At 36.1% G+C, this 12580-nt stretch overlaps 1 protein-coding gene across 1 annotated transcript; it reads right to left on the bottom strand.

Moving 5' to 3' along the window:
- Positions 1 to 5282: 5282 nt before the first annotated feature.
- On the bottom strand, positions 5283 to 9194 carry FBXO43 (F-box protein 43). The gene is made up of 4 exons (XM_005150892.2): positions 7717 to 9194; positions 6724 to 6826; positions 5620 to 5805; positions 5283 to 5528 (listed from the first exon to the last, which is right to left on the bottom strand). The coding sequence occupies exons 1-4, from the start codon at positions 9192 to 9194 to the stop codon at positions 5283 to 5285; spliced, it is 2013 nt and encodes a 670-aa protein (XP_005150949.1).
- Between the last annotated feature and the right edge of the window lie 3386 nt (positions 9195 to 12580).

Here is a 12580-nt window from a genome sequence, read left to right as displayed (position 1 = left end):
AAACTGAACCTGAAATTCCAGTATTTCATGAGAGTTCTTCTTGTGTATAAAATTTTTCCAAAGATAGAAAAATGTTGCCAGCACAACTGAAATTCACATTTAAGAGCCAAAGATGTTGCCATTGCCACAATCTATGCAGCATCTCATGAATTGAAACATACACCAGAAAAATGTGATGGATTCATACCAGAGGAAAACTTCATTTTGTACCATGATGGTCTTACATATAAGCTAGGCACTGAGCTACCAAGTCCTAGCAGAAAGGAACACTTCTAGAAATGTTCTTTGTGCCCCAAATAACACATAATACAATTCAGTACTTGGGGAATGGCACAGGAGTCCTCCATTTCAGCAACAGCAGTCCTTTAGGATGATAATTAACAATTTTGCTGAAGTGGAAGACCACTGCACAACTGCTGACTAATTCTGCAATAACCTTGCTGCTCCAAATGATAACTTTCAGCAAGTGTTACTGTGTTTATCTAGGATACTATTGCTTTACAGAAGTTATTATCCTTCTACGGCTTCAGCTGGTTCTAGTCATGACACAATGTTTAAACAGCTTACAAAACAGGTTTTTCACTGTGATGCAGAACTGAAAGGAAGCAGCTGAAATGCAGGCACAGTTTTCACATCCTATTTGCCAGGGACTGGGGGGAATTAAGACACAACTACCCTTGCAGACCTGTTTTCAGAATGAGTTTTAGAGTGCAGAGGGGAAATTAGAGGGGCTTTTAACTCCTGAATTTCAGTCTCCAAGTCAGAAATCTATTTTTATATGAAGCGTCTAATATTCAGTGTTTATGAGTTCATTCAGAATGCCAAGCCACACATATTTTCAACTGAAGAGCTAGTTTCTTTACTACTCATCCATTAGCACCCAGCTTAATAAGGCCTCCTGAGCATTTAAGCTTCTGACAAGCTTGGGCAGGTTCTAACACTGCACAGTGGCTTGTCAAAGTTAAGAGGAAAAAATATGTTAAGTCTTTTTGTAATGAGAATTTCAACTAATCAGAGCTCAGAAAGTAAAAGCAAGCTTTGTTTTTGTTTAACTAAAAATAAACACATCATTCCCAAGAAACAGTCAGATTTTCTTTGGGCATCTGACAAGTGATAAAAGAATCTGCTATATGTTTTGTATCAAAAATCATGTAGGAGTCACCACAAAGAATTTTCATTTATAAAAATATAATATAATCACAACAAATATTCAATCATTGTGACACTGAAGTAGAGAAGGAAGAAAGCCTGAAGCTTTGGAGCACAAAGTACAAGGTTACCCACTTAAGATTCAGTAAGAATTTATGGAAAAAATTAATCTCTTCAAAATCTGTGACAGAACAACATGAGAGTACTGCACCTAGTGACTAAACCGTGACTGTGCAGAAGACATAAAGGAAATGCTAGTCTTTGTATGCATTGGTCAAATTATTTCTGACAGAGAAAAGAAAGCCCTAATGTTATTCAAGATCTTAAGGATGTTTTACCTGGAATATTGGTTGCATCAAAGAACAGATTCCAACTGAAACAGTAAAGAGTCATTAAGGCAGTACAAGAAACAAAGGTTGTATGCAAGAGATAAGACTCAGTTCAGAGATTTCTGTCAATTAAATAAAGAGTGAGAGGGTATTTATACCACTCAGTCATAACAACACTGTTGGAAAAAAGTCTCAGTGGAAGAGCAGAATAGCTACTTGAATCGCAATGCTTAAAAAAAAGGTAACCAGTTAAGAGAACAGTAGAGCAAAAGGTCTCCAACATAAAGGTCATAAGACAGTATCATATCCAGTTTTAAGGTAGAATTTGATGAGTTGATTTAAGATCTTAGTGCTATACTCCAGGAATCCCTTTTCTAATCTGACAATGCTGTATTTCTTCATGTGCCTATGGAAACAGAAAGAAAGAGAGTTACTTCTTTTATTAAAATTAACCTCCATTGCCTACATTGCCTAAATTGCCTAAGGGTACTAATGAGTAACCAGCATACAGAATAGAAAAATAATATGACAGGTGTTGATGAGCTCCTTAAATTAAGGAACAATTTTTTATCATTTTTAGCTAGCTAGTGATAGAACATACAAACACCCTCTATCCTATAAACAATTCAAAACATAACAATTTTTTTTTTTGCCTAAGCTCTTCCATACTTATCACCAAGGAAAGAATGATCAGAGGCTTAAGCAATTTCAGTTTCTTTCTCACAAACCATGTTCCTTCTCATAAACCTTAAGGTTTATGGGTGCTGCTCAAAAAAAAAAAAATAAAGATTTATGAAGTACAATTCTTGCAGCAATGTTTGTCAGGAGCAAAAGGTTACTTCCAAGATTTCTGTTCAGGAATTTAAACCCACAGGTCTGGTTCAAACTATCACCTCAAAAAAACTAAATGCATTAACGCACTCCCTGGGCATCCTCTGTAGGTAATATCACTCCTCCTACTATAGATCATGCCTGTCTGAAGGGAAATAAAGGTTGCAAGAGTAAGACTTTCAGCAACCAATTAACCAAATATTATCTTGAACACTAATTTTAATCTCATCATCCCCATCTTCCAGCGTGAAAGACAATTCACTCCTCCCTTTCCAACAATCTGTTGTCAATTGTAAGAAAAAATACTTGAGCTAGAGAATAATGATGGTCAGAATATTTTTTGAAACTTGTGATCATTGTCATTTTTAGCTAAAGACCAATTTTGCATCCTTCTTCCCTGTGCTAGCTGTAAGTATTAGTACTTGACCTTGAGTCTCTGGGAATTAATTCAGCCCAGTAGAAAAAGATGCTGGACATGAATCCCTAGACCCCTGACACTCATGGACTGTTGGGTTGGGGAGGGGAGAAGAGGGATATTGCTCTTGGGTTTGACTTTGCGTTGGTGTTGTTGTTTTGGCTTTTTTTGGGGGGGTGGGGGTTGATGATTTAGTTTTGTTTGTTTTGAGGGGAGTGTGTTTGTTTTTTAACAAAGTAGGAACCTATGCTCTCCTTTTCTATTTATTTCAAGTCCAGACTGATATAGCTTAGTGGTATCTGATAGAGACTAATTGAGAGATACAGTATATAGAAAACACATATGAACAAGGACTCAAATGTTACTTCCACTCTCTTACCCCAGAGCCTTCATTTTTCTCACTAAGCAATCAAATATCAGGAAAGAATTCTGTTTCCTTTTACCCAAACTATTAGAGGTTATGAGATATCTATAACATAGCTTGTGCTCTATTAGATACGTTATTCTTTCCCCACACATTAAGTATAGCACTGGATGACAGCAGAGAACTCATTTCACCTGAACACCAAAGCATAGTTACATTTGTAAGACCTAACTGAACAACAGACATTTGATTCAAAAAAGATTTTTGTAAGACATATCTAGAAGAGGGATAAAAAAAAATAAAGTTTTAGAGATGCCAGAACAGGAGAAAAACTCATCAAAATTGTGAAATAGTATTCAAGATTTTTTCCTCTCAAGCTAGTCCTTGTTGGAGGCACACTGCAGATGTTCAAGATGCTACCTTTAGAAAACAGTAATGCCTATACCAGAACCAATTTACACCCCTAACTTGCTCCCAGATCATTCCCTCAATTGTTTCTTCAGAATTGATTCTATACAGACTCTTTTTCCAGTCTTCCAGTTCAAGTGCTACCAGTCTAACCCTAGACAAGTATAATGCAAAGGCTTAGCAAATACCAGTATGCATGGAATGAAAGTGTTGATAATTTTATTCATGCAATAAACAGGATCCTGGTAAATATATTGCGCTGATCCCTTCTTTAATAAGACCATGTATGGTTAATAGGTTTAGTACCAAAACTTCCATAAACATCTTATTAACCATGTTATTTCTCCTCCTTCCAAATGCTATGTGGAGCTACTACTCCAGAAGTCAGGTACACTAAAAATACTAACCAAATTACAAATCACAACAGTTAGAGATGAGGAAGTTATGTTTCTAGAACATCCTGAAGTGAATTATATACATTAATAAATTTTAGAGGCAAATACACAGCTTATTTTGCTTAGTTGAAAGCTTTTTTTTTTTTAAGACTACTTTTTAAATGGCTCAGCGATAAGGCTTACCTACAAATACAGTAAAATTACATTGGCACAAATATAACACATAGGACAAAAATCAGAAGAAAAGTGAGGAAGAAACACCAGCTGAATACAAGCGTTCTGCAAGATGCTGGTGACAAATGAACTCCTTGAAAGGGCAAGTAGGACAATATCAGTTGGAGAAGTAAATTGATACTATCTCTTCATAGAGCAGGTGCTGTGTCCACTTCTGTCACCTGGATTTCAAGGAGGAAAAAAAAAAAAAAGGCAGACAAAAAAATACCTCAAATGATTTTTGCGTTATAAGAAACAGACTGAGTTCTTTTACTGTAAGGGGTCAGCATATTCACTTCAAGAGCAAAAATCAGTGAATTCCCTTAATTAAATCCTCAGATAGAGAAAGAATGATTTCGAGCAGTAGATAATCCTCTAATTCAAGCAGAAGTATGAAGATGATCCACTTTGGGAGCCAAAGTAAACTCAGGTGAAGTATAAAACTAAGTTCAAAGCAACAAAGGTAATGCAACAGCATATTTGGATGTGTGAATATATACAGTATCACCTGAATTTTTCAAGTAAAGACAAAAACTCTGTAAAAAAAACAGTACAATGGAACATTCACACAGTACAGCTTGGTTTAGAAATTGCTATTCCTTTCACTTGCATTACAGAGGCTAAGAGAAAAACAAAGTAATTATTCTAATACAAAATTCAGACAACTAATACATTGCTTTAGAGGTATCATCATTTATATAGGTAGGAGTATTGTTTGCATATGTACCTAGTGCTCCACTTTATAACATTCACTGTAATTTAAAGCGAATAGATAAATTCTATTTTATAAATCTATTAAAAAGATTTATTTTTAAAAAATTCTTTAATTTTTCATTAAGACAAAAATTGCATTTTTAAACATCTATAAGGTGCTGAAAGTCAGATATTGAAGACTACATTCAAGATCCTTTATTAAAATAATCCAGATATTAGCAAATGCCTAGCCATTACACAACAGGTAAAACATGACAAAATGTTTTAAAATGTTCACTTTTTTCAGAAACAAGAATCTGCTAGATTAAGATATATACATGAGAAGTTATCTTGACAAGTCAGCAAAAACATATTGAATGAGACTTTCAAAATGAATATATTTAGGAATAATATGAACAAGATTAGGAATTTAGGAGAAGGGGGAAGGGAATTAAATGTATGGACTTACATGCCTTACAAAAAATTTAGAGTCTTTTTAAATTTCTTTTGCTTTGGGCACTACCTGGAGGAGCATCTTTTTTGTTCTGTTTTGCAGATAAACTATTACATTCTTTTGACCCATGGAATGCACACAAACATAAAATACAGAACTCAAATGCACATGTCTCTCTGCTACATAGTCCCCGTTTCTTTATCAATTGATATTTAGCAGGATATTGACATCTTGGACAAGGTTTTATAGCTTCATCAGTGCACAGAGTTTTAGCAACCTGCAGCAAGAGGAGGGAGATGAGAGCTACTTAGAGCTTGTAAATTAAAAGTTTCTGAAAACTGAAACTGAAGAGTTTCTCAGCTACTTACTTTGATGTATTCTCCCCGTCTATTGCTTGAATGGGGAACAGAACTGCATCTCCTAGGTGTAATGTCAGTGCGTGAAGGTGGTGTTTGTAAGACAGGAGTTCTGGCTTGAGCTTGAACAGGTCTTAGAGCAGATCTATTGAGGACATTAAGTCTTGTGGCAGCATCTTCTGCTTTCAATAAATATTCCTGTTAAAGTTCATGGGGGTGAGGGGAAGGGGAGCAAGCAGAGAGCAGAAAAAACACACAAAAGGAAATAAGGTTTTAGTTGAGATTTGCAGCTGGGTTTTGCCCCCTCCCCCTTTTTTTTCCCTCTGGCAACGACACATTAGGAAATGAAATTATGTATAGTGCCAGTATTTCCATTAAATATTTATGTTTGGTAAGAGAACAAGAGATAGGATCTATTAAAAACAAAGTCCCATGAGCAGGGTGAAAACCCAACTGTCTTTTAGCACTCTCTACTGGAAGTCTTCAAGTTTCCAAATCTGGACACATCTCAACAGCAAGCATGGAAATAGCAAGTGTAAGTTTTGTCACAATTAAAGCAAGGTTATACTGAAGTGTGTGGGTATACACATGTGGAGGATCTGAAAAAAAAAACAAACATATCGATATATATATACTGCTATTAACATGCTTGTTTTTCTAGATGCCACTTAAACTTCTACATGTCCTAATGTTCACAAGTACACCATGAGGAAGCCTTGCCACAAGCAGTCCTGAAAATAAACAGGAAGTAGTCTAGGGTGCCTCCTACAGCATAAAGTGAAATGGAAAATGAGGAAAAATATGGCACAAAGGTGCAAACAGGGTTTCAGGTCTAAAGCCAGAATCAGCTAAGAAAGAGATCCTAGATTCTCAAGGGGCATGGGGCAGGGCAGTGTCCTGAATAGCTGAAAGACTAGTACTCAAACTGTGGACAGTTGAAAAGTAATAAAAGCTATTACATTCTCCTACCAGGATCCTTCACATACTTACGTTGGAAATGTACCAGCTACTTTTCTGTAGCTTTACAATATGTTTCCTCTTTCCTCTGACCTGTCTTGGTTCACACTTGGGGGAAAAAAAAAAAAAAAAAAAAAATCCCTTTGAGACCAGCCTTACCTCAGCTTCTTCTTTCAGGTGTTTTATGTACAACTTTCTCCTCTTATCTGCACTTTTATCTTGCACAATGATTTCACGCCAGCTTTTGCTTACTTCCCAAATGCTGGAACAAATTAACAGAAAAAGTTACACACCTCCACATTTTTGCCAAGAAGTACAGAAGTCACGTTAGTAAGACTACCTTTAAAAGATTTTTGCATGATTCCATGTCCTATTGGTCATTTTACAGACTACTCCTGTATTTTAGTTCACCATATTTTTAGGAAATATAACTCTCATATACTCTTACACACCACTGTATAGAATAATAGAAGAGCCTAAAGAACAGTTGTAATATAAATAACATAGAGTATCTTTGACTTACAAAATTAAGTAAGTTCCTTCCTTCCACTTAGCAAGTTTCTAAAGTAATATTTTTGTGCATTAATTGTTACAAAAAAAAATCCATGCCTTTATACCTGTTCTCCCATTCCTTCCAACTATGACACACATGGCACTCTTGATTTCTTTGAAATAAGTGACAGCCTCTATTAATTAAAAACTAATCTAGAACATTACTCAGGAAGCAAAATTCTTTGAGCATCTTTGCACTTAGAAATAACCGAGGACATTAAATACACAAGAAAAAATCTAGAAAATGTGTTTTGAGTACTATGCATTGTTGGGGAACTTGTAATGAGAAAAACTTCCTACACTTAAATAAAATTTTAATATATTTTACATTTCAAAAATACTGTGATTTAGTTTAAAATTTCTTAATTCCCATGCTTAGCTTTTTGCTTGTTTTGTTTTTTAATTCCCCCCATACAATATATTTTTAAAACTACACAGAAAGAGACACTCAGTTAATGGCAACAAAATTTGTTCATTTCCTTAGAAACAAACAAAATCTATTGACACTCTTCCAGAAGTTATTCTGATTTATTTGCAGAAACACATATTTTCCTCTTTGGGGGAGGGGGCAGGAGGGAAGAAGGAAGCAGTAGTACTTACCTGCATAGACTTTCCACTGTTGAAGCATCTAAAACTATAGCAAGAACATGTTTTAAATTTCTATATTTTAACTCTGTTAAAATATCTAATTTTTCAAGGCCCATTTTCTTTCCAATAAGTCCAGCAAGAACATGTTCTAATGCAAATATTTCTGTTCCATCAATATTCTCCAGTAGTTGATTTTGGCCTGATCTTTGTCTTCGCAAGCAAATTTCATGAACTACTTTCAGAGCTGGAGTTCTGGAGAGATCTCCATGACTTATAACTACATCTCCACTAGGCTGTTCCGAAACTAATGCATGGTCTTCACCGACAAAGTTGCTTTCTTCTGTTAACCTACATGCTGCAGTAGAAGGACTGCCATGACGATCTTCTGTCTCTGACTGTGAGCCCTGTTCCTGAAGAGTGGATAACCTTCTAACTCGTTCAAGTTTTCTTGTCTTTCTTTTACTATCCAGAATTTTGGAATCTTCTTTATGTTTTTGGGATAACTCTTGGAAAGATCCCTCATGATCAGACAATGAATCTCCCGATTTGTCCAAATGAAGTGAATTATATCCACTATCCTCAGGTGTTGAAAGATCTGGGTAACTTGCCAGCTTAACAGGGGGAGAATTTATATCACATAGTTCAAAGTTAAAGCTCTCTACAGGACTGTTGATGGAAGTCAGAAACTTAGCCTCATTGGCCTCAGGTAACACACTGTAAGTAGGAGTCCTAAGCAACCCGTCAGTAACACTTATAAGGGCACTTTCATTGAATTCATTAATATTGCTAACAATAACATCCTTACATTGAATTGGAGACAAACACTCCGGTTCTAGCAATATGGGATCCTTACATTTGGACTCATCTAGTGTAGAAGTTCTTAGTTGTGAAAAGGAAAGTCTCCTCTTTGAGCAACCAGGAATAGAGTCCTCAGTTTTTGAAGTACTAGTTGTAAGACATTTGTAACCTTTGTCTTTCCGAGAATCTGAAGCAGTTTGTGAAAGTTTTTCTTCAGAGCTCAAAACACAAGAGAGCATTTTCCCCGGGATGCTTCCTGAAGAACCAGCTTGTCTTTCACAGCATCCTACAGTTGTGTCAGCTGGAACAGCCTTAGATAAAAGCAGCCTCCTGCGCAGCGAGGAGGATTTTCTACTCACTTTAGGAGTTTCAAAAAAATCTGCACTTCTATTTGCTTCTTTTCTTTCTGATAAGGTGATAGAATTCATTTCATTTTCAATAGATGGTGACACAGGAAAGGAGACATTTGGACGAATATGCTCAGAATGCTCTTGTAGCAAGGATAAACTTGTTGCACTCAGCCCCTCTCTATGTTCTACATGAGGATCCTTTACTGACTCATTACATTTGCTGTCCAAAAATAATGAAGTGCGACACACGTCTTTAAAACCAGAGTATTTCAAGCTGCTGCTGGGAGGTGTTAATCTATTTCTCTTAAGAACATTGAACATTATGGAACTATTGTCCGACATCTTCTGCTTGGTACTTTAACTTTGTAAATGAGGATACCAGTGTTACTTCTGAAACAAATGATAAAAGTAGTCACCAAATCACCCTCAGATTAGTGAGAAAGCCTTTTGTAAATCTATCTAGCAGCCATGACAAAAAATATTTTCATTAGTCCTAGGCAGAAACAGTGCTTATACTTGAACACAAAGATAAATTACAATCAAGCAGATTGTTAGAATGACCAATTAAAATGCGTAGGATACCACAAGGCATATTAAAACATACATCCAGTTAGCCAATAGATCTGCCAACCCTCATCCAAGGAAAAATACTTCAAATAAGTAACATAGCAACTAATCATATCTGTGCTGAAAGTGGTGACAAAACTCCCTCTCGTTCCAACAGGACCAAGATTCTTATTAGCACTGCAATATTGATACATCCAACCACCAACAGTTCAGTCCTTAAGAACTAGCAGGAGCTATTAAGGTTTAGACAAATTTTCCTTGAGAAAAATGAGAGGATTAAGCATGAAGTCACAAGTCCACAAGTCTTTTATCTAGACCCCTACAGTCCCTGGGTGGAATAAAATCTGACCTCTAGTTACAAAGGGAACAGTAGTGCATCCTTACCTGCATTTAAATGTTATCTTGCAAAGAAGCTCTCTGCTTTTGCTCAGTTCTGTGTGTAAACTGAGTGTTCTGAAGCTTTACACTTTAAACTGATGGGGTGGCTATACACATTCTCTCATCACACACAGAGAAATAAAGTTTCCTTCAAACGTATTAAGTATAGAAGCTTTTAAGAACTACTACATATTTTCCTAGAAAAAAGTTACAAGTGGTCAATGCATCCACTGAAATAAGAGATACAAGAATACAGATTTATTTTCCACCATTCATGCACTAATCAAAGTGGCAATGGGTCACTGCTTTCTGAACACAAGACACAGTAAAAGATGTTATGAATAAATGCCAGTCTGAGGGCTGTTCTCACAGAAATCATAACAGTTTACATCAACATTGAAAGACTTTCAAAGTTTGAATCGGCACCTTTTACTGGAGTATGTTACTGGCCTCTAGAACTGGTATTCTGGAACATAAAGCCTGGAAATAGTGGTTGAATTTCAGAACAGACAAACATAGGAAACTTTAAAGATTACTTTAACACCAAATACTAAGACATAGCTAATATTCTAAAAGTTCTGACTTAGTCAAGCCCCTAGACACCAAACACAAGCAGTGGGAACCCAAATTGCCAAGGGGTTAAGGGGCAACTATTCTTTAATGATCTTAGGTCACTTAATTAGCATTTTTGACCCATACTGAAGGCCCTTTAAATCATTGCAGTATAGAAAATACTTTGTTTTGGTTTCTAGTCTGAGGAGAGAGCAACATATAGAAGCTCAAAAAGAACAGGATATTGAACATCAAACAGAACTTGGCATAAAGGCCTACAGAATCATGTTGTATTGGTATGAAATCAAATAGATTTAAAGCAACAACAACAAAAGAATCTATCCAGATAATTGAGGAAAATTCTTCCAGAAAAGGTATGTAAAAATAATTCAAGACAACAACAAACTCTGATGTTTGGCCTTTTTCTTTCCCCTCTCCCATTTACCTCTACAGGTACCTTATTTTCACATTTGTTTTCCCCTCACTGAGCTTTCCTCATTCCTTGCTTTCATTTTGTGAAATAAATGACAGCACAAATAGGAAACACAAGTACATAACATTAAGCTAGTTATTAAATGAATTAGGGATAACTTCCTTAACAGTGGAGGACCACCTCCAAGCAGTGTTTACTGTTTCATCTGCCTTACTTTTCAATGGGGCCTAAAGGAATGCTGGTGAGGAACTATTCATTAGGGATTGTAGTGACGGGACAAGGGGTAACAGGTTCAGACTTAAACAGGGGAGGTTTAGATTGGATATAAGGAAGAAATTCTTTACTGTGAGGGTGGTGAGGTACTGGAATTGGTTGCCCAGGGAGGTTGTAAATGCTCCATCCCTGGCAGTGCCCAAGGCCAGGTTGGACGAAGCCTTGGGTGATATGGTCTAGTGTGAGGTGTCCCTGCCCATGGCAGGGGGGTTGGAACTAGATGATCTTCAGGTCCTTTCCAACCCTAACTATGATTCTTTGATTTTAGGCAATAGGCTGAAAATGCTGTGTTATGAGTTAGAAAATTACTTTAAAATATAGGGAAAAGATGTGAAGAGTCTTTGTACTGTATTGCTGTTCTTTAAATGATTATTTACGCTAAATAACAATAATATTTATGCAGAGAACCACATCAGCACATCTCTTGTTTTCATAAAAGGAGGAAGACCTGTAAGAAACCTGTAGTCACAATAAGGCATTATCATTGTGTAATCTCCAAGAATAGACTTTATAGTTTTCTATGCTGAATTTTGTGGAAGTGCAGTAGTTTGCAAACATTGTCAGGAGATATTCCTACCAAAAAAGCTGACAAATAGACCTTTAAATTTTTAGTGTTACTTAGAGTTGGCTATTCAAAATCTTAATGCCCCCACCCTCCACACACCCAAAATCTCATACCCACACTTACCTTTAAAAATATTAATATTTTCCTTAAACACAGTGAAACTAACTACACATTTAACAAAAGCGCACAGGCTTGCAGATTTAGAAACTTAGTGTTCAGGCAACGTGCTGAAGAAACAACAAAAGGAAAACCTCACTCTTTAAGTTTCATTCTTGGACATTTCATATGAGAAATTACTTAACCTTATGAACAACTGAAAGTAGAGGAAATTTAAAATATTACAGCATAAAATAACTTAAGCAAATTTGTGCTTCAAATAACATAAAAATCAAAGAAAAGCAAGTTTTTGCAGCTGTAGGCGAGAACAGAATAGTAGAGTTAAAGGAATGCTGACAATTCAAGCAAAAGCTAAGAATATGCTGTAAATACGCCAGCGCCCAGCAGGAGGAGCCTGTAAACTTATCAGATTGATTCTGAGAGAGCAACTTTGAAGCAATTTAAAGAAAGTTGCTGCAATACAGTAGTGAACAAAGTCCATTACGCTTCTTTACAGCAAGTCCCGGTATACAGCTCAGGTTTGTATACATTTTTTTTCCTTGTACAAATGAAGATTTAGTTTAACAAAAAGTCTCATTTTACAAATACACTACAGAAGGGAAAGGCTTTCAGAGTTGCTGAACATCTCTCACAATGGAATGAGATGCTACTCACATTCATAAGAGATGTTTAATAAAATCTCTTATGACCTGTCTAAATTATAAAACACTCCCTTTTTTATGACGGGAAATTTCCATCTACTAGATCTGATACATCAAGCTCTTTTCATTTGGTGATCTTGAGGTAATTTCTAAAAGCATTGTTAACCTTGGCTTAGATATGTGAAGACTGGTCACACAAGCA

This window comes from Melopsittacus undulatus, chromosome 1, assembly GCF_012275295.1.
Source record: "Melopsittacus undulatus isolate bMelUnd1 chromosome 1, bMelUnd1.mat.Z, whole genome shotgun sequence".
Taxonomy (NCBI): domain Eukaryota; kingdom Metazoa; phylum Chordata; class Aves; order Psittaciformes; family Psittaculidae; genus Melopsittacus; species Melopsittacus undulatus.
Note: the sequence above shows the minus strand (reverse complement) of the source record. Positions and strands in the feature narration are given on the sequence as shown.